Source organism: Talpa occidentalis, unplaced genomic scaffold (assembly GCF_014898055.3).
Source record: "Talpa occidentalis isolate TD23 unplaced genomic scaffold, MPIMG_talOcc4v2.1 talOcc4.11, whole genome shotgun sequence".
Taxonomy (NCBI): domain Eukaryota; kingdom Metazoa; phylum Chordata; class Mammalia; order Eulipotyphla; family Talpidae; genus Talpa; species Talpa occidentalis.
Genome location: NW_023601104.1, coordinates 32,993,376 through 33,015,333, shown reverse-complemented (window position 1 = coordinate 33,015,333; position 21,958 = coordinate 32,993,376). Strand labels below are relative to the sequence as shown.

Here is a 21,958-nt window from a genome sequence, read left to right as displayed (position 1 = left end):
ACGTGAGGATCTGCAAAATGCAGTTCCTGACTGTGACAACTGGCAGTGGCTGAAAAGCAGGACCATAATGTCTAATAGAGCAGTTATTAGTTTCATGATGTGTCTATCTAAATTTACTAAGATTGAGTAAAATGAAAAATTCACTTCTTTGGTCACATTACCCCCCTCTTTCAAATGCTCCACATCTGTATTTGGCTAATGGCTACTGTGTTGGCCAATCTAGATTAGAACACTGTCCTCATTGCAGGAAGTTCTATCAGAGTTGAAATAGGGTTTTCTTAACAATCAATAAGAAGCCACTCAACTATCCCAGTTATATTTTTGTATTAAATTTTCTACAACAAGCACACACACGCACACACACACATATACACACACACATACACACACACACACATCTCTCTTCATAATATAAAAAAGTCCTTAAATCATATGGGTAATATACAAATTAATAAATTATAAATTTATTTAAGTAATAAATTCTTTTTTATAATGTAAATGATTAATACGAACTCAAAATACATTGTACAAATGAGTACACTGACATTTCATACTACTTTTGAAAAGAAGGATCAGGTTCACTAGAACAAAAATTAAGATTTTCCCACATCTTTTTTTAGCATTATCTAAGAGATAGGTAATTATAGTATAATTACCCACAACACCTGCTGTATTATAACTTGGATCAGGTAATAAAAAACTTTTCATAAATATCAAAATTCAAAAAAACATATTGGAAGTTATCCAAAAACAACTTGCAGACTACTTTAAGCTCACGAAACTTTTGTGAGTGTCGCACTAATTTTACCATCAGTGGTAAAATACTGGCTCTTGAAGGTAGAATCAAGGAATTGGATCAATATTATTTATGACCACAGTACATATTTACATAATATAAATATAATATTTGTATATATTATAAATTATATATTTTATATATTATGAGTTAAACATATTTTATATATTATATGTATATAAATATATGTTTATACAGATAGAAATATACTATGTATTTCTCCCAGATCCTGGTTCCAAGCACCTGTTTTCCCAGTCTTTCAATTCTTTTTTAGGTCCACCCAGAAGACTATGTGGATCAAAGGCATTCATAATGCTATGATAGTAAAGAACCAGTGACTCACCTTGTAAGTCATAAGGCATGGGTGTCATGTGGAAAGGATGCCTGTAGTCTTGGATGAGGGAGGTATTAATGTAGCTTGTGTCTACAGCAGGGAGGCTTGGGGTGCGGGACACTGGAGATGCTTGATGTGGAAGACTTAATATGCTAGAAGGAGGAAAGGTGTGCATAATTTTCATACGTCAGTTGAACTTTTATGCTTAACAAAGGGGTTGTATCTCACAATAAGCCCTAGTTCTTGAGCAGGAAATGAAAACAAAGACAAGCAAAGCAATATATAATTTGGACTATCCACAATCATCAGCAAGATAAGAAATGCTCCAAAATGAACAGGTGGTGGAGAGTTTCTAAAGGTAGAATAGTACTACTGAAGAAGAAAAAAGAACAAAAAAAGAGGAACTCTGAAAGAAAAGAGTGAAATGTTTAGCTAAGTAGTCCTATCTTTTTTACCAAAAATTAAGGAAAAAAACAAATAAAAAGAAGAAAGGAAGGAAAAAGAAAAGGAAGAACTGAACTGAAATGATGGAAGAATTCTATACTCCTAAGTGTAAATAAGAGGGTCCTATGTTCCCCTAACCATACAAGAGGTTAATAGGCAAGGAGGTTACAGAAAATAGAGAAAAGAGGCCATATTTTGCTTTTAAAAGTTCTTGCAAACTAGCTGGGGTGTGGAGATGTAATTTCAAAGGTACTGAATATTTTAAAAGATGCCATGGTTGGTTTCCAGGAATAGAGTTCCAGTTAGGACCACCTACCACATTTTTATAAATGGGATATGAAGCATGAAATACACTCTTCCATCTACCTCATAAAAATGTTTCATCTAATGGAAACTTAATTAAACCTCTTACATCTATAAAAAGTACTGTTTTCCATTAGCTATCTCCTCTGACAATGCCTAAGGGATTACAAGAGAGGAAAAAAGCAGTTGGAATGCTTATCTTTGAAAACATCTTGGTATAGAGCAAACAGCAAAGGAAATTTCTGGATGAATACTAAACAGTACTCACTTCAGTGGCTAAAGAGAGCAAAATGTTTTACATTCACTTATGTTTGCCTCCTTCTAATTCCTGGCTGGCTCCTTTTCTTTCAATTTTATAATATTCTGAAATTCATTCCCCCCTTTATACTACACAATTAACACAGACAATCTGTTAGGTTTAGGTTTCTATTTATTTGCTAGTCATCATTACATAAAGGCCCTCAGTACTGAATATGGCATTATCCTTCTTCTAAAAAAGCCATAAACTTTGAGGATACTTGTTTTTATCTGAAAATAGAGAAAGGTTTGGTATTTGCAAATACTGTATCTCGGCTCAATTAGTCACTGGGAAGCTCAGGAAGTAGTTAGTGCATCTAATGTAATTTCCCAAACATAATAAACACAGCTATTTTTGGAGAAACAGCAGAGTAAATATCCAAAGAATTATTAGATTTCTAAACAAAAGTTACTTTTAAGGAAAAATGTACAGTCAGGTAGTAAAATTATTACATAGTTTATATATATGAGGCTATTTTTAATATCCTAAAGAGTAGAGGTAAAAAATATCTTAGAATCAAAATTCTTTTTTTTTTTTTTTTAAAGATTTATTTATTTATTTATACAAGCACCGGGTGGAGTCAGAAGCGCGGGAGGGTGAGAGAATTCACCAGAGCCAGAGCGGGGAGCAGAGCAGGCAGAAGGACTGAGGTACACTGCTGAGGGGAGCAGCGGGCGGCAGGAGAGGTCTGCGCACCATGCGGGACCCTCCTCCGGGGCCGGGGAGTAGCCGGGGATCGAACCGGCACCGCAGAGGCTGCGGGCAGCTTCACAACCCAGCGCTCAACCGCTGCGCCACCGGGGAGGCCCTAGAATCAAAATTCTAATGCCAACTTTTCTCTCACGCAGATTTGTAAAATAATTTGACTTTATGACAAGGTGAGACTTGTTGGGTAACAGCCATCAAGGTGGGCTTTCAACAGAGGTACATGTTCATACAACAGAAATAAAAATAGAATTAGTATTTAAAGGTTCATTTTGTTTACTGCTTTTAACGTCTTTATTTCTGTCTATATGCTGATAAGCTACTCTAGATCGAAAATACCAACCTGTATAACATGTTTAGATTCCTAAAAGAGCTGAAGTGCTCAAACGAGGAGTTACATTTACCATGAGTGTGCTCATTTACTGTTGCAGTTTTATTTTTCAAATAATGACAAATACATTCAAACAGAAGATTTTTTAATCTCCACACTATCAAACTTGAAAATGCTTTGACTCTAAGTAGGGAAAAACCTGTCCCTGGCCTATTGTTAAACTTTTCTCACGAACTTTGGAATCTATTAATAGTGCCTTCTGAGGATTTTACTTCTCTCACTTCAAGTTCTGCTTTTTGGAAGGTGATTTTGTTTGTTTTTTTAAAGATTTATTTTTATTTATGCATATAAGAACTGGGGTATAGGCCAGAGGTGTGGGGGTTCGGGGGGAGTGGGAGAGGATTCACCAGAGACAGAATGGGAAGCCGAACAGGCAAATCTACTGAGATACACTGCTGAAGGAAGCAGAGAGCGAGACAGGGCAGGTCTGCCATGCCATGTGGGTTAGCTCCTGGCTGGGGATCGAATTCATGCTGCAGTGGTTGGTGACAGCTTGCTACTGCTGAGATTTTAAACCCTGTGCCACCAGGGAGGCCCTGGAAGAAGGTCCTGGAAGGAGATTTTTTGAATAACTCCTATTCAATTGTAATAGGCCATGTAATTCTTCTGAAATGTACCCTAAAATGGGTACCTTTAGTGTGCCACAATTATGCTCAGCAAAACATGAAATCTTGCTGAGAATCCTCAATGTGTCCATAAGACTAACAGTCTGTTTAAGGATCCAGCTAGAAATGCAGCAGTTTAAACTTTGGTGGGATCTATCTGAAGCCTATATTTCTTTTGGCTTAAAAGAAAAATGAATGGGAAATCCCAAATGTACCTAGGTGCACCTTTGATTAGTACTACATAAACATAGCTACCGTCAGCTAACCATCTCTATAGTTTTGAACATCCTTTTCTTTCCCTGATAGGCATGAAAGAAAGGAATAATGCAATGGAAAAACTGATATTGACAAACGTAAAAATAAAAATCCAGTGCTCTTTGGTAAAAATAATATAACTTGTAAGTTGTAACAGTTGTGCTTATTTTATAATATTTTTGTTGGTTACTGGATAAATTTCTGCAAACAAACAAAAAGAATCCAGCTAGAGTTAGCTACATGCTACCATCCCCTACAATATATCAAACTCTTTAAGATTAGGACTGTACTCACTCATTTTATTGGCACCATGTTTGCACACTTTTATATCCAGTAGATGACAGTGCTTCATGAACTGAACTGAAGCATAATCAAGGTACATTACTGTTGAGACTAATGTGGAACTTGGGAAACAATTGTGCAAAAATAGAAAGCATTGTGTACAGCAAGTCACAATGACTTAGAAGTCTAAGTCATCTTGAATTCTTTCTTTGCCAGATGCACACATTCTGAGGCAGGTTTAAGCATTCAATTGGTCTTCCTCTGCTTTTCATGTGGAACACTCAATTTAGGGTTAAATTATGGCATACATTTTCCAGTTTGAAAAAATATTCTAAGTCCTATGAATAGCATCAGGATCACCTGTGTATTTATTAGAAATACAAATTCTCTCAGTCTCTACTCCTGAACCAGACATCGGGGGGATAGTGCACAATGTGCACTTCAATAAGCCCTCCACATAATTCTGATGTACATGAAAATTTGAGAACTGTACTAGAATTACCTTTTGGAAAGATGAATACCATACCGAAATGACTCCCTTAAGGCATTATATGAACCCCTCAAGAACAGCACAAACTTGGGGAAAAAGTCAATCTGTTCTTTGACAGTTAAGTTTTATTGTTTTTTTCTGTTTCTTTTTTTAATCTAAGTTTTAAAATCATGCATATTCACTGTATTTGACAGATCTAATCCCATGTAAAGTTAACTTCCACAATTACTTTTTTGTAAGGTCTCAGCGCTTACCCTTTATTATTTAGTGGTGATGTGGGAGACAGAGAAGGACAGGTCCTCTTGGCAGATGGCTCTTCCTCCTCTTCATCAGATGAAGTGTCTATGGTTAGGTCAATCACCTCTACTTTCTTATTTTTATTTGAAGACTGGTGGTGAGAAGTCACCTGATGCTCCAATGTGGAGGTCAAACATCCTGTGAGGGAACGATTAAAAGATAAGACCAAAAAAACCAATGATACCTTTTTGCTTTTCTCAGTGTGCCTATAGATTAATTTATCAGTTTAAGAGTTTAGATTACAATATTGCTGGGCTATAGAGTAGAAGAACAACAGTAGTTTTGTCTCCCTAAGCTTAAAACTATTATTGGTTGCTGAAGGATATTTTGGAAAACAAAAACAAAACTGAGTTAAGTTAACAAAAACAACTGAGTTAAGGCATATGATCAAAATGTATGTCCACTACAGAATAAAAGCAGCCTGAGGGCAGAGACTGTATATATGTTTACGTGCATGGTATCTGATACACTTAGGAAATGTTTTGGTAACATTTAAAAATAGTCAACATCTCCTTCTGGTAAAAACATACCAAAAGCCAAGGAAGAAACATAAATGGAAAAAAATGTTTATAAATAGGTACCAAATTTGTTCAATATCTCAAAGGCTACTATTTCAAATGGATGACTTTACAAATGACTTATTAGGTTATGTTACTTTGAAATCTTATACCACAAAAATTTCAAAATTTTGGCAAAAAAGTGGATTTAAAAGGAGTTTCATTACTTCTGAACATTTAATCAATAATAAATTCTTGAGCTGAGGTTTTTTAAAAAAATTTATGCATCTTAGTATTAAAAAATCAAGGCTTTGAAACATCAAGATTGCCCCACTCTCCAGGAAAACTAACACTCACCATCAACTCCATTGTAAGAGGCAGAAACTTCCTGTACTTCCTTTTTTGATCTCATAGGTGCCCAAGAGCCATCCTCCTTAAACTGTATTTCATCACAGTCTGTACAGTATTTTAGGATTTCCATAAACAAGCTAAAAAAAAAAAATTTGTCCTTTGAGTATCACATTAATGAAGACAGATTATAATTATTAATGTTCAAGAAATATCCAGGCCTTTTGTTTTATACAAGCATAAATGAGAAAGAAGAAAGTAGGACAGGCAAGTTATATTTGTTCTTGAAATATAGTATTCAATAGGAATATAATTACTTAAATTATGATACTTTCTGCAAGGACATATTATGTAACCATAAAAAATGAGGTTTTCAATAACATTTATAAAACATGGGAAGAAACCAAGAAAACCCTACATTTTAAAAATAAAAGTCTGAGTGGAGATATTATGGATATTTACTATTTTTACTCTTTATACTTTATATGCTCCAAATTGATAATAAGCATATCTTATTTTATAAACTAAAGCAATACATACAAAAATATGTACTGAATATTAAGTCTCTGATAAATAAGATGTAGATAAGAAAAATGATATTTGTAAAAAATGTATAAAATTAATGGTTATATCCTTAGTTATAATGCTAAATGAAACCAAAGAATAAAAAGTAGTAATATAGTACAATCACAATTATATGAAAACAAAAATCGGACACACAACAGAGCTTTTTATTTTCCTACATTTTCCAGTTTTCTTTAAGTGTGTATGTATATGGCTTTTATAGTAAGAAAAAGTCACAATTGGCAAAGGTATCTAAAACTATATAATATAAAGTGGTAAAATACTCAATCAACATTTTAGTGATCATTGTCATCTCTGAAATATTAAACATAAAACATGTTTACTTTTCCCTACCATGACTGGATGTGACATCTTTTAAGATGTAGGTTACACTTGTATTCCTTATATTACATTCCCTATGTTAGACCTTTAGACTCCTATATTTTCTCAAATGCACAGCTACATTGCCTTAAATGTTTTGCCAGGGAGTCCAGGAAATATCCTTCTTGTCATAGTTTATCTTTGTTCACTGGCAAAAAGGAAAAACAAGGAGGTGAGAATATAGGAGAAATTTAGAGGGACATTCTAAGATTTCTGCAAGGACAGAAAAGCATGGGAGTGTTAAAAAATAACTTATTGCTATGATGTTGAAGGTGAACAAGAAAGACAAAGACAAGTATCTCAGAGTGAACAGAAAAATAAATTTGCTATTTGTGCGCCGATTAGTTTTAGGACCCTTAGAGTGGAGAACAGATATGAAGGAATGTAGAGTGAGAAAATCTTGAAAAAAAAAAAAAAAAAAAAAAAAAAAAAAAAAAAAACCAGGCTAACTTCTACTAAAAATCCTAACTTAAACCAGAGTTTCACAATTCTTTCCTTCTTTCTCTATCTGGTCTGCATGTCTGGGGATACAGGGACTCATGTTAGGAACATGTGTAAGCATACCTCACTTAGAATCACTAGTTATTTAAAGAGGAGCTGACAATATTTCTAAAATGACATCAAATTAGAATGGAAAATGTTCACAATCTTAATAATAATTTACTTTGAAAAATACAGGTTTCTAGAATCACAAAAATCCTAAAATTAAGTAACTCAGAATTCCAAATCTGATAACAAATACAGATAATAAGTGTTCATTTCAAGGAACAAGGAAAACCTTTAAATTACATACCCGTCAATAATAAGGTGCTCGTATGGGGCCTTCTTATCACAGACAGGACAAACCCATGTTGGTTTTTTCTCATTCATCTGAATATAAAGAGTTGCATCAAAACACTGCAGATGAGAACATGTAAGGGCCCGACATGGAATTGTCAGCCGCATTTTCCCAAGCTTTAAGAGAGGAAGATAAAGTCAATATTAGAAAATGTTAATCAAAATTAAGGTTTTGATAAAAATTTCCTTGAAATACAATGTGTAAGTGTTCTGTATCAAAGCATATTGTGTTTATTTTTCATAAATATGAAATAACATTAAACACATTTTCTGTGAAACAACTACAGGTAAAAAATTATAGCTTTTCTTTGGATATTAGTGACTGCAGAAAATCTATAACAAGTATTATTTACCCCTAATCCACTAGGGTTATGAAAGAATATGCCAAATTTTTAAGTGTGTGCATTTTCCTGGAGTGCTTTTACCAAATTCTTATAGTCCCTGATACAGGAAAGTTATTAAACCACTTTACTAGGGATTTGGGAAAAGAAAAAAAGAGTATTATAGTATAGTATATAGTACATAATATTTATTTTCAACCTGGCCTCTGAATGACAGAAATTCACAGGCCAAATGGAATGAAATGAAAACCAACATCCCCTACAATGTTTAGTATGATTATCAAATGGCACTTCTGAGGAAGAAGCTAGGTGTGAGCACCCTGTATTTCTTCCTCTTTGGGTACCATCCCAGGCAATTCAGCAAACACCCCAGGACCTCTAACATCTCAGCATGTTATGAGAATTTCTTTTTTGCCACACACATGTGGCTGAAGGTGACAAAGGCTCACTGTGCCCAATGAATATCGAAAACTGCTTCACCTGATCCCTGAACTGCTAGCTTTGGCTCAAAGTAGAGAAACTTCCATATAATCCCTAGAGGACACCCTGAATGGTGCAGTGTGATTACCACTCTGCAGTCCCCAGAGGCCACAAGAGTCAAAGTATAGAAGTTATCTACTTTCAACAACATTATTTGCTAAATCCAAGAAAAGACTTTCTACATATTTGTGAGCTTGAAAAATATAAAGGTTTGCAAAGGATATGAGTTAAAGAAAAGAGGAAAAAGATTCTTGGCTTAGATGAATTTCAAGGAAATGTGCAATTTCCTAGTCTCCCAAGGAAATTAACTGTCATTTGATTTGAGGCCCTAAATTATTGTTCTGGTACCAATGATTTACCATGCTTCTAGGAAAGGCACTTAACCTTTTTGGGCTTCTTTTTATATCTGTAAAATAATACCATTTCCTCCTAACTTCAACAGGATGTGGTGATGAAGAATAAAAAAAACAACCCAGAATGTGCTATCAACTGATGAGGAGGGACTCCATCAAAAGTGTGGACAGGAGAGACAGTAAAAACTGATAGGTCCCTTCCCAGTGCTCCCAACTCTGACCTGCACACAAACACATATTTATACGTGTCTTTTCCTACTAGAAATATATCAGACTCCTTTCCTTACCCTCTGCACTTGGCAATGAACCTGCAGGAAGATCTCCTGTATAATGAGCAGGCCTACACGTGATCCTAGAGAGCACTTTAGAAGGCAGCCTGGACTATGAGCTTGAGTTAGATCTTAGCCCCACTATTAACTGTGAATCCTACAAGTTAGTCTTCCTAAGTCCCAGTTTTGAAAAATGGGAATAAAAATAGTGTCTATATCTTAGGATTGTGGGGATTCAATTATACTATGTTTATTGCAAATTGCCTGACACAGAGTAAGTGCTTAATGTCTTCCAATATTAAAGTACAGACACATATTTGCATGAAGTTGCTTTGTAAGCCAGTAGACCTCCCAAACCTTAGCTCAATCATTCTTCTATTCCATGCTCACAGAGTATTAAATAAATTTATTATTCCCTTTTTACAATTCTATTCAATTGCTATGATTTGATTTACATAGCACCTGATGAAAAGACAAAGAACAAACTAGCACTTATACCAGAAAAATGACTATTTACCATTATCCAAAACACGCGGCATTAGTTCAGAAACATTTTCCAAATAGTGATCTGGTGGTGCTAAATTAAATTTTTTTTTTCTATAGTAAATGGGATTATTTTCTTGATTTTTTTTTCTTCTTTTTCTTTTTTTAAAGATTTATTTATTTATTTATACAAGCACTGGGTACAGTCAGAAGTGCGGAAGGACGAGAGAATTCACCAGAGCCAGAGCCAGAGCAGGGAGCAGAGCAGGCAGAAGGACCAAAGCACACTGCTGAGAGGAGCAGCGGGCGGCAGGAGAGGTCTGCACGCCATGTGGGACCCTCACCCGGTGGCCCGGGATCGAACCGGCGCTGCAGAGGCTGCGGGCAGCTTCGCAACCCAGCGCTCAACCACTGCACCACCAGGGATGCCCCGCTAAATTAAATTTTTATATTTTAAGTCAGACCTTAACTTACCTGTGAAGTGCAAATTTCTACTGAGTAGGAAATTTTTTACCACTACCGTAATACTAATTAGAGAAATCATAGACTACAAATCCTAGAGAAATACAGTAAAAGTAGAAAAGGTTCATGTATGAGCACTAGTAGGCTATTTCTGATAGTTGAAAACAATGAATAAGAAGATTAAAAAAATAAAGACTATTTTAGAATCCAAGCCACAGGCCACAGAATTTATACTCTGAATAGAAATTTTTGGCCAAAGGTCTTCATCTCATATACCTTTATCTCTATAATGCCCAGCTGTCAATTCCTCTTTGGTGAAAGAGCAATTCTCAAGTCCTAATGATTAGCCACAAAGACAAGTCTTACAGAGTTTTTAGAAAACTACATAAAACATATAGGAAGGGGGCCTCCCCGGTGGCGCAGCGGTTGAGCGCTGGGTTGTGAAGCTTCCCGCAGCCTCTGCAGCGCCAGTTCAATCCCTGGCTGCTCCCCGGCCACCGGAGGAGGGTCCCACATGGCGCGCAGACCTCTCCTGCCGCCCGCTGCTCCCCTCAGCAGTGTACTTCGGTCCTTCTGCCTGCTCTGCTCCCTGCTCTGCTCCCCGCTCTGGCTCTGGTGAATTCTCTCACCCTCCCGTGCTTCTGACTGTACCCAGTGCTTGTATAAATAAATAAATAAATCTTTGGGAAAAAAATTAAAAAATAAATGAAAGATTATACCTTTAAAAAAACATATAGGAAGGACACTCATAAATGGGAGTAAATAGAGCAGGAGTCTGCTTTCAAATGCACTGTTTATTAGCTGTTACACAAATACCTTGCTTCAAAGAATCACAAGTAGCTTTTACATGATAATTTCTTCATATTGCAAAATTTTAAAAACAATCACTAAATTCTAAATATTTGACAACTGGATACTGATTTCTCTAATTTGGTGTCAGGAGAAAAGCTGTGCTTTGCACATTTTCCTCTTGTGATAACTAATTCCACTTTTCACTTTATAAGACATGGTGAATATGTGCATCATTTGCAAAAAAACATTTTGAAAACAACTCCCACATGAGACTTCTACTGTCACTAACCTTACTATAACATAATACTGCTATTTAGTAACTGATGATACTGCAAGGGAAAATACCTTAGATAGAAGTTTAAACGTATCTAAGCTTATATCAGCAAGATCCAAAATATAGCAATAAAATATGTATATTGTACATATTAAAAAAGAATATTAATAATCTCACTTTTTCATCATCATAAAAAATATTTCACAAATAAACTTCCAAGAAGTATTTTTTTTTTCTTTTATCAATTTCAAGTCATTTGAACTTGAGCTTATAGATCTGAGGAGTATCTAACAAAGCAGGTTCTCAAAAATCCTTCCTGCTCTATTTTTAATAAATCAGAACCTAAAAATTCCCAAAGAGCAAAAAAAAAAAAAAAAAAAAAAAAAAATTTTTTTCCATTGTCTTTAGCTAAAAGGCACACAAACAGAAACTCATTTATTTTGAGCTTTGTATATCACAAGGGCAATTCATATGCACAGTCAGAGATCATATTTACATATTTCAAAGGAAATAAATCTCTTTTACTATTCTATAAATTTGATAGACAAATTTTCATTACTAAGTTTTATTTTTTAGAGTCAAAACATACCTAAATATATGGTCTTACTGTTCCACAATAATTATAAAGGGATTGTTCCTTCTAGAAATTCTTAGAAATTACTGATTATAGTTGTTTTCTGTATAATCCAAATTTTGAAAGCAGATGTCAATTTAAAATGAACTGCTAAAACCACTGACACTAAAAAAGGGGGGAGTATCAGGGCTATACAGAAAGATTACATTTAGAGGTGCAAAGAACAAAATGTGATTAACATTTTCTAGTAAGACATAGAAGAGCCCATGAATTATAAAATTCACAACTAATTCTACAAATAAAAACAACATCATTTGTACTGTAGTGTTTATAGAAATAAAGGGTCTACCTAAATATTAAATGGCATAAATACCTTATTTATTAGCACAACTGCAAATACTTTTAAAATGAAATTGTAGAGAAACCACTTTTCCAGCAATTTAAATGGAAAATGAGGCTTTACAGACTTTTCTGAATTTCTCATATTCTCTGAAGTGATGTTTTACAATGGAATGAGATGACAAGGAACCACATGGAGGGAGAGTATGGGTAAATTGGGATTTGGGGGGAAAAGAATATAAATAAGAATGCTTTTTTATTTTGGTCTTCCTGCCACTCTCTATTTCCCTGGTTTGTGAACCATTTTTCTAAATGTTAAAAAATACCAACTTCCTTTACACCTTAGGCTGTCATAACATTTACCTGGTTACTTAAGAATCCAACCCACGCTGTATAGGTGTGAACCTATACCCCTAAAACATATACAGTGCTATAAACCATTACCTCAACAGACATAATTAGAAAAAAAAAAGAAAGCATGAATGAATCTACCTATGCCTCACCAGTCAACATTGGTGGTAAAAAAAAACCCAAAAAATTTAATTTACTACCTTTACCATTTTTCAGTGTACAATTCAGTATTATTAAGTATATACACACTGTACAACGGATCTCAAAGCATTTTCATCTTGCAAAACTGAAACTCTATACACATTAAACACCAATTCTGTATACCTCCCCAACACCCAGTCCTTTGTGGTCACATTTCTGCTTTCTACTTCTATGATTTTGACTTCCTTATATTTTATGCGAGTAAAACCATACAGTATTTATGTTTTTGTAACTCGCTTATTTTGCTTGTAATCCTAAATTCCTTGAGGTTCAACCATGTTGTAGCATATGACAGGATTTCCTTTTGTAATGTGGCATAATCCATCAGGTGTGTGCACACACAATTTCTTTAACCATTCATGTTGCTGCACATCTCTTAGCTATTATTTATTTGAGGTTCTCCTTTCAATTTTTTTTTTTGCTTTCAATTCTTTTGGATATACACCCAGAAGATCATATGGTAATTCTACTTTCTTTTTTTTTCTTTTTTTTGAGGGAACTTGATATTTTTTTCCATAATCTGCATGTTTTGGAATAGTTTACATCCCCCCACCAACAGTGCACAGGATTCCAAGTTTTCCACATATTTGCAAACACTTGATATTTTCTGTTTTTTTTTTTTTTTTTTTAATAGTGGCCATCCTAATGGGTACAAAGTGATAGCTCATGTGACTTGATGTGCATTTCCTTATGTTAGTGATGCTGAACAATTCTTTTGTGCTTATTGGCCATTTCTATTGTGTCTATACACTTTTTTTGAGAAGTAGCTATTCAAATCCTTTGCCCATTTTTAATCAGGCTGTTTGCTGTTGCTGAGTTGTAGAAGTTCTTTATATTTGGGATATTGACACCTTATCAGATATGATTTTCAATTATGTTCCCTCATTCCATACGTCTTTTCACTGTTGATTATTTCCTTTGACACACAGAAGCTTTTAATTCTGGTATACTAGCATTTTTTTTCTTTTTTTGCTCTTGTTGCCTGCATTGTTGGTGTCATATTCAGGAAATCATTTCCAAATTCGATGTCCAGAAAAGTTTCTCTAACAGTCTAAAGTCTCATGTCAATCCATTTTGAGTTAATTTTTTTTGCATATAGCATAAAGGTCTAATGCCATTATTTTGCATGTGAGCATCAGCTTTCTCATGCCCTTTGAAGAGTTTGTCTCTTCCCCATCATGTAGTGTTGGCACCCATGTCGAAAGTAATTTTGGTCATATATGCAATGCTCTAGCCTGTTCTATGGCTTTATATGATGTTTTTATACTAGTATCACACTATCTTAATCACTATTATTTTGCTTGGGGGACATTTTTGATAACTGATTCAATTTCTTTAGTTATAAGTTTGTTCAGATTTCCTATTTTTTTTTTTTTATGAGTCAGTCATGGTAAGCTGTATATGTTTCTAGGAATTTATCCATTTCTTCTAAGTTATCTAGTTGGTTGGCATGTAATTATTCACAGCAGTGTTTTGAATGCTTTTTCCCCCCTGTTACATCAGTTATAATGTCTCCTCTTACATCTCTAATTTTAGCTATTTGAGTCTCCTCTTTCTTTTTAAATAGTCTAGCTATGGGTTTGTCAATTTTGCTGATCTTCTCAAAAACCAACTCTTGTTATCGCTGAAATTTTTCCTATGATTTTCCATTTATCTCTAATTTTTATTATTTCCTTTCTTTAGCTGCCTTTGGGTTTAGTTTGCTCTTTTTCTAGCTTCTTAAGGTAATGTTGGGTTGTTTATTTAAAATCTTTATCCTTTTTAAATAAAAGCATTTGCTGCTATAAATTCCTCTTTTGCTACTATTTTTGAAACATTTCTTAAGTTTTAGTATACTTTGCTTTCCTTTTCATTTATTTCCATATCTTTTCTAAATTCCCTTGTGATTTCAACGTTGACTCATTGGTTAAGAGTCTGTTGTTTAATTTCTACATTATCTGTTTATTATTTTGTCTTCCTCCTGCTTTTTATTTCTAGTTTCAGCCTGCGGTCAGAGAAAATACTTTGTATTATTTAAATTTCCTTAAAATTTTTAAGACTTATTTTGTGGCCTAATTGTCTGTCTTTGGGGAATGTTCCAAGTGCATTTAAGAAGAATGAGTTATCTGCTGGTGCTAGTATAGTCTGCATGTCCTTTAGGTCCAATCTGTCTATAAGTGTTTAAGTCCTCTGATTTCTTACTTATCTTTTACCTGATTACTATATCCATAACTGAAAATATGCCATTAAAGTATCCTATTATTGTGCTGCTGTCTAGTTCTCCTTTCAGCTCTGTCAAGATTTGTACCATATATTTGGCAAATAACTTTTAGTAATAATGTAAAAAACTTAAAGTCAAAATATTCTCCCTAAGAAAAAGATTAGCTATAGTAAGAATAAGAAGGCAGAAGGAAATATACAAAATGATAGAATTTCATGCTGTTTATGAACTTTATTGTATTTTTCTGAAATTTATAAAACTTTAATAATGAACCGAAATTACCTTAGCAATTACTGTTAAAAAGAAAAAATTTCTTTCTAAAGAGCAATTAGTTTACAAAGTATTATAAATTAATTTGTTAGCTAATGACTTTCTCATGTTGTATTTAAGGTTTTATAAACTATAAGACTAAGATGTAGAACAAGTAACATTTGATTTCTATTTAAATTGCTTAAGAATACAATAATCTCCTTTTAGATTAGTAGGATTTCAGTATTAAAAACTTTCAGCATTAGGCCTGCGTGAGCAATCCAGACAAATCAGGAAACAGCTGTGTCCTCTCATTCTTCATACTTTCTTTCCAGTTTAGATAAGATGAATTTTATTAATTATAGACCAAAAGGGCAATCAAAATGTCGACATAATTTACCCAGTTTTTCACGTTTCTGTATGAAAGCCATATTCAACTACCATTACTGGGGGACTTAACATCAAATTAGTTAGAAATAAACCTCAACAACACATTTTACTGAAACTTTTTGCACTTCAAGTTTAATCATTTGGTATATCTTGGGGTCTTATTTATTTTGTATAGCTTATTGATTCTGACCTCATTGTCTGGTTTAAAAATATTTCAGGTTATTTCTGTGTATACAACCAGATCAATTATTCAAACTAAAGAGGATAGCCCATACTTGCTTGATTTGTTATAATATAGTTGTTGTTGGCTAAATGGTTATTCAGAGGAACCTTTTAAAAAAAAAAATTTTGATAAATACACTATAATAACAAGCATTCCCAATTTTCAGATTTTAAATAACTGAGTCTGAGAGATAGTCATAAGTTACAAGCAATATTTAAATATCTACTACTCAGAGTAGAATAATTTAAAAAACTTCAAGTTTCCAAATCCTATGGCTACTAGGATTTTCCATTTTTCATGAACTATAACAAAGAGGGCATATTTCAAAAAGAAACAGAATTTCTCAAATATTGAAAATACATAATAAAGGCAGAAAATGAATGCTAAATCTTTTGGAAAGCAAGGATTAGTTTATACTTACTGGACAAAGCAGAGAAACCCTTAGGCTGGTTGTAGCTATTTCACTGTCTGGATCGGCAGTCAATTTCTCTTTAACTGATATTCATAGAAGAGAAAACAAACAAATGAATAAGTTCATTACAAACAGATCACCGATGTAACATAAGGAAATTAGCAAAGACTTAAAATGAGGAACCTTAAAATAAAAGGAATTAAAAAATTAATCTCAATGATCTTCCAATCAATTGAATGAAAATATAAAAACAATCACATTTTTTAATTTTTACAATAAGCAAAGGAAGGAAAACAATTGTGTATCTACGGACTAACTATATTTAAGTTTCCTATTTCTCAAACATGGAACAAAAATTGCATTGCAACAACATAAAGGAAATTTCTATAGCAGGCTGACATATTCACCTGATGACAGGCTTGCTTTTATAGATCTAATAATAAACTGGACAGATTTTTTTTTAGACAATAATGACTAGTAATATTTTTTTAATTAATTAATTTATTTATTTATACAAGCACTGGGTACAGTCAGAAGCGCGGGAGGGTGAGAGAATTCACCAGAGCCAGAGCGGGGAGCAGAGCAGGCAGAAAGACCGAGGTACACTGCTGAGGGGAGCAGTGGGCGGCAGGAGAGGTCTGCGCGCCATGTGGGACCCTCCTCTGGTGGCCAGGGAGCAGCCGGGGATCAAACCGGCGCTACAGAGGCCGCGGGCAGCTTCGCAACCCAGCGCTCAACCGCTGCGCCACCGGGGAGTCCCCATGACTAGTAATATTTTAACAAAAGTTAATTAATAGAAATTACAAAGCTAACATTGGGCCTCCCCTGGTGGCGCAGCAGCTGAGTGCTGGGCTGTGGAACTGCCCACAGCCTCTGCAGCGCTGGTTTGATGCCCGGCCACTGGAGAGGGTCCCACATGGCACGATAGACCTCTCTCCTGCGCCGCCCACTGTTCTCCTCAGCAGTGTATTTCATCGGTCTGCCTGTTCTGTTCCCCACGCTGGCTCTGGGGAATTCTCTCACCCTCCCATGCTTCTGACTGTACCCAGTGTGTATAAATAAATGAATAAATCTTAAAAAAAAAAAAACTATTAAAAAAAAGCTAACATTTAAAATTTTTCTAAAGCTCAGTTAAACAAAGTATTTATTGTAAAACACATTAACTCTAATTTCAAATTATGAAAAAAGTTCAAATGTTTTACCCTGTAATTATTTGGGTATTATATTTACTTATCCATAAACTAATTACATCTGTGTATACATATGTACGTACATACACACATACACATATATACATACATGTGTGTACATACACAACTATAAACTAAACTATGCTACCTTGGGCAAGTCAATCTCTGAGCTTTATATTATTTACAGCCAAACAAGAATTCACATTAGATAATCTCTAAGCCTTTTTAATTCAAATTTCCTATGCTTCTTAAGAGAGGAGGCACTAGTAATTTTACTTTTAGTGGCTATTTTGTTATTCTGTCAGTGTAATGTAACAAGGTCCTTTATGTGTCTCATCTGGAAACCTAAGGTATCTGTTATTCCAAAACCCCTCAGTTTAGAACATTAATATTAGTAGACTAGAAATATCTAAATGTAACATTCTAGTAATTTAGAGACTGTTACATAAAAACTTTAAAGTCTATATGCTTAAGGGGGCCCAAAATGGAGTGGTTGTGTACATAATTACAGAATTCCAGTGGGTAGTTTTTTAAAAGCTCCAGATATGATTCTGATGTCAGACTAAATGTTATTTCATGGCCTGGAATTTCCAAAATGTTTAAATCTATGGAATTCACAGTCTGTCTCTCATACTTGAATGCCTTTGCCATTTTGGATCCAATCTTAGTCAAGTATCTTTTCTGCCATACAAAATAAACATGCAAATAGAATTCTTATGGAATTATTGACCATTCTATGTTTTTAACAACCCTGTCGGCACCCACCATACATACAGCAATGGGAAGAATAAATGACTTTGCGTTTTGTCTATCTAAACTTCCATTTAAATCAAGCAAATATCACAGATCATAATATTCACCTTATACAAAACAAAGTTCAATGTTTAGTTTTTTAAAAGGAAAATGAAACACAAATGGCAACCTGAGACTGGTTAAGAACAAAGATGTAGGGGCCTCCCTGGTGGAGCAGGTGGTTGAGCGCAGCGCTGTGAAGCTGTGAATCCGCTGACTGCGAAGCAACCCACATGGTGCGGAGGACCTCTCCTGTCTTGCCTACTGCTCCCCTCTCAGCAGTGGATTTCAGTCAGTAGGCCTGTTCTGTTCCCTGCTCTGTCTCTGGTGAATCCTCTCACCCTCCCACACATCTGGCCTGTACCCTGGTTCTTGTATAAATAAATAAATCTTTGGGGGGAAAAAAAAAGAACAAAGATCTAGAACCAGCTTAGGCTAGAATTTAGCCTTAGGTCATTTCACATCCCTGTGTCTCAGCTGCAAGATCTCATAAATGGAAATAATAAGAGTACCTCATAGCATTGTTTTAAGGATTAAATGTGCTAATATACATAAAATGTTTTAAAATAATATAACATATTCAATATTAGCTATTGTTACTTAAATTAAATATGATTTGTATGTTCACTTTCTCACAGAGGACAATTTTCCAAATTATTTTAGAATCAGCTCATCAATTTCTTTGTTTTTTTTTTTTTTTTAAGACTTTGCCTTACTATTGCCACTAGGGACTCAATCTTACCCAATTTTTCTCGTAAAGGTACTTTAAAAGAATCTACCTTGTATCTTGATTGGATTAAATTGAATCTGTAGATCAACTTAGAATAGCATATTAAAAAAAAAAAGAATAGCATATAAATTTTACACAGACTTTGTCCAATATATCCTGAAGCATTTTACAGTTTTGGATATTACAATAAATAATATTCTTTGAATTTCAATTTCTAATTGTTTATTGCTAATGGGAATACAATTAGCATGTAACTTGCTATACTTACATACTCTAGTAAGTTTTTTGTAGATTATGATTTTTTCCTACGTATACAACAAGGTTACCTTCAAATAAAAGTAAAAATTTTTTCATTTATAATATGTATTATTTTATTTTTCTTGTCTGTGTTGGCTAGCATTTTGAGGTCAATACTGAATAGAAGTGTGAAGAGCAGGTATCCTTGCCCTGTTTTCAATCTTAGGGGTGAAGCATTCAATTTTTCCAACATTAGCTATACCATTTACTAATGGCTTTTTTTTTTTCTTTTTAATTAATTAATTAATTTATTTATACAAGCACCGGGTACAGTCAGAAGCGCGGGAGGGTGAGAGAATTCACCAGAGCCAGAGCGAGGAACAGAACAGGCCGAATGACGAAGTACACTGCTGAGGGAAGCAGCGGGCAGCAGGAGAGGTCTACGCGCCATGTGGGACCCTTGCCCAGTGGCCCGGGATTGAACAAGCACTGCAGAGGCTGCGGGCAGCTTCACAGCCCAGCGCTCAACTGCTGCGCTACCAGGGGAAGCCCATACTAATGGCTTTTTTTAAAAATACCCTTTATTATACTGAGGCAGTTCCTGTCTCTTCCTATTTTTTAAAAGTTTATCAGGAATGCATATTTAATTTGGCCACTTTTTCTGTGTCTATGAAGATGATCATATTATTCTTTTTCTTTTTCAGTTTGTTGAGAAAGTGAGTTGATTTTCAAATACTGTATCAACCAAATAATCATCATGTATTTATGTAGAAGAAAATGAACCTTTAACCTAACCTTCCATCGTAAACAAAATTAATTCAAAATGAACTGCAGACCGAAGTCTAGGGCTGAAACATTGAAAAAATAGTTTGTCACCTTGGGTCAGGCAAAGACTGCATAGTATACAAAAAGCATGAACTATAAAAAGAAATGGGGGAAAAATTAAATATATAGAAAGTAAAAAAAAAGGGGGGGGGAAAAGATTTGACTTGACATTTCATCAAAGGAGTTGTAAGGACACCTATTTTTTTTTTTTTTATAGAGGCATGTTATTTATTTATTTATTTATTTATTTGTTTGTTTTGTTTATACATGCACTGGGTACAGTCAGAAGCGCGGGAGGGTGAGAGAATTCACCAGAGCCAGAGCGGGGAGCAGAGCAGGCAGAAGGACCGAAGTACACTGCTGAGGGGAGCAGCGGGCGGCAGGAGAGGTCTGCGCGCCATGTGGGACCCTCCTCTGGTGGCCGGGGAGCAGCCGGGGATCAAACCGGCGCCTCAGAGGCCGCGGGCAGCTTCGCAACCCAGCGCTCAACCACTGCGCCACCGGGGAGGCCCGTAAGGACACCTATTTAGCACATGAAAAAGATGCTTAACACGTTATTAGGATACTATAACTTAAATTCACAATAAGACTACAACAAAATGACCAGAATAGCTGGAATCAAAGCAGCATGACAGCACCAAGTGCTGGTGAGGATGGGGAACAACTTCAAATCTCATTGTAGTTGGAAATGCAAAAATGGTATGTTCACCTTACAAGAAACTCTCACACTGTTTTCCATTCATTTATGATGTGACTTAAAAATGCTCAGTCCCCGGTGCCTCCCTGGTGGTGCAAGGGTTAAAATAAAAATCTTAGCATTATCAAACTATAGCCAGCCACTGTGGCCAGGGTGCTGACCCACACAGCACAGCAGACCTCTTCTGTCTCGCCTGCTGCTTCCCTCAGCAGTATATTTTTTTTTTAAAGATTTATTTGTGCATACAAGAACTGGGGTATAGGCCAGAGGTGTGGGGGATGAGAGAGGATTCACAGAGAGAGTGGGGAACAGAACAGGCGGATTGACTGAAATACACTGCTGAGGGGTGCAGGGGGTGAGTCAGGAAAGGTCTGCTGCGCTATGTGAGTAGCTCCCAGGCCAGCAGGGGATTGAACTCGTGCTGCACAGGCTGCGGATAGCTTCCTAGGTTGCATCTTAACCCGTTGTATCACCAGGGAGGCGCTCAGCAGTGTATTTTAGTAGGTCCGTCTGTTCTGCTCCCCACTATCTCTGGTGAATCCTCTCACCCCCTGCACCTCTGGCCTACACCCCAGTTCTTGTAGGCATAAATAAAAATAAATCTTAAAAAAAAGTACCCAGTACTAAATACCCAAGCGAAATGAAAACATACGTACACAAAACTGAGATATGCATATGCAAAATAGTGTACATTACTGCTTACTGCAAAACTGGAAACAATTTAAATGTCCATCAATGATAAGTGAATAAACAAACTGTGGTGCAGATAAATGGAATACTTTTCAGTAAAAAAAGATGAACAAACTGGGGCCTCCCGGGTGGCACAGCGGTTAAGCGCTGGGTTGCGAAGGTGCCCGCAGCCTCTGCAGCGCTGGTTTGATCCCTGGCCACCAGGCGAGGGTCCCACGTGGCGTGCAGACCTCTCCTGCCACCTGCTGCTCCCCTCAGCACTGTACTTCGTCACTCTGCCTGTTCTGTTCCCCGCTCTGGCTCTGGTGAATTTTCTCACCCTCCCGCGCCTCTGACTGTGCCCAGTGCTTGTATAAATAAGTGAATAAATCTTTTAAAAGAACAAATTATATGGATGAACCTCAAAAGCACTATACTAAGTGAAAGAAGCCAAACACAAAAGACTACATGTTACGAGGTTTCACTCAGGTGACATTCTGGAAAATACAAAACTAGAGAAACAGAAATCATACCAATAATTATAGAACTGGGAATGAAGAGATGAGATGGAATGCAAAGGGCCACTAGGGAACTTTCT

At 35.5% G+C, this 21,958-nt stretch overlaps 1 protein-coding gene across 3 annotated transcripts in view; it reads right to left on the bottom strand.

The window, feature by feature from the left end:
• Positions 1-21,958, bottom strand: part of PIAS1 (protein inhibitor of activated STAT 1) — a 112,869-nt gene that overhangs the window by 1,756 nt on the left and 89,155 nt on the right. For all 3 annotated transcript variants that reach the window (XM_054688323.1, XM_037502790.2, XM_054688317.1), the window contains 5 exons: positions 16,230-16,303; positions 7,784-7,944; positions 6,055-6,185; positions 5,158-5,338; positions 1,140-1,282 (listed from right to left, as the gene is read on the bottom strand). In XM_054688323.1, the coding sequence (XP_054544298.1) occupies positions 1,140-1,282; positions 5,158-5,338; positions 6,055-6,185; positions 7,784-7,944; positions 16,230-16,303 (690 nt within the window). The remainder of the gene's footprint in view (positions 1-1,139; positions 1,283-5,157; positions 5,339-6,054; positions 6,186-7,783; positions 7,945-16,229; positions 16,304-21,958) is intronic.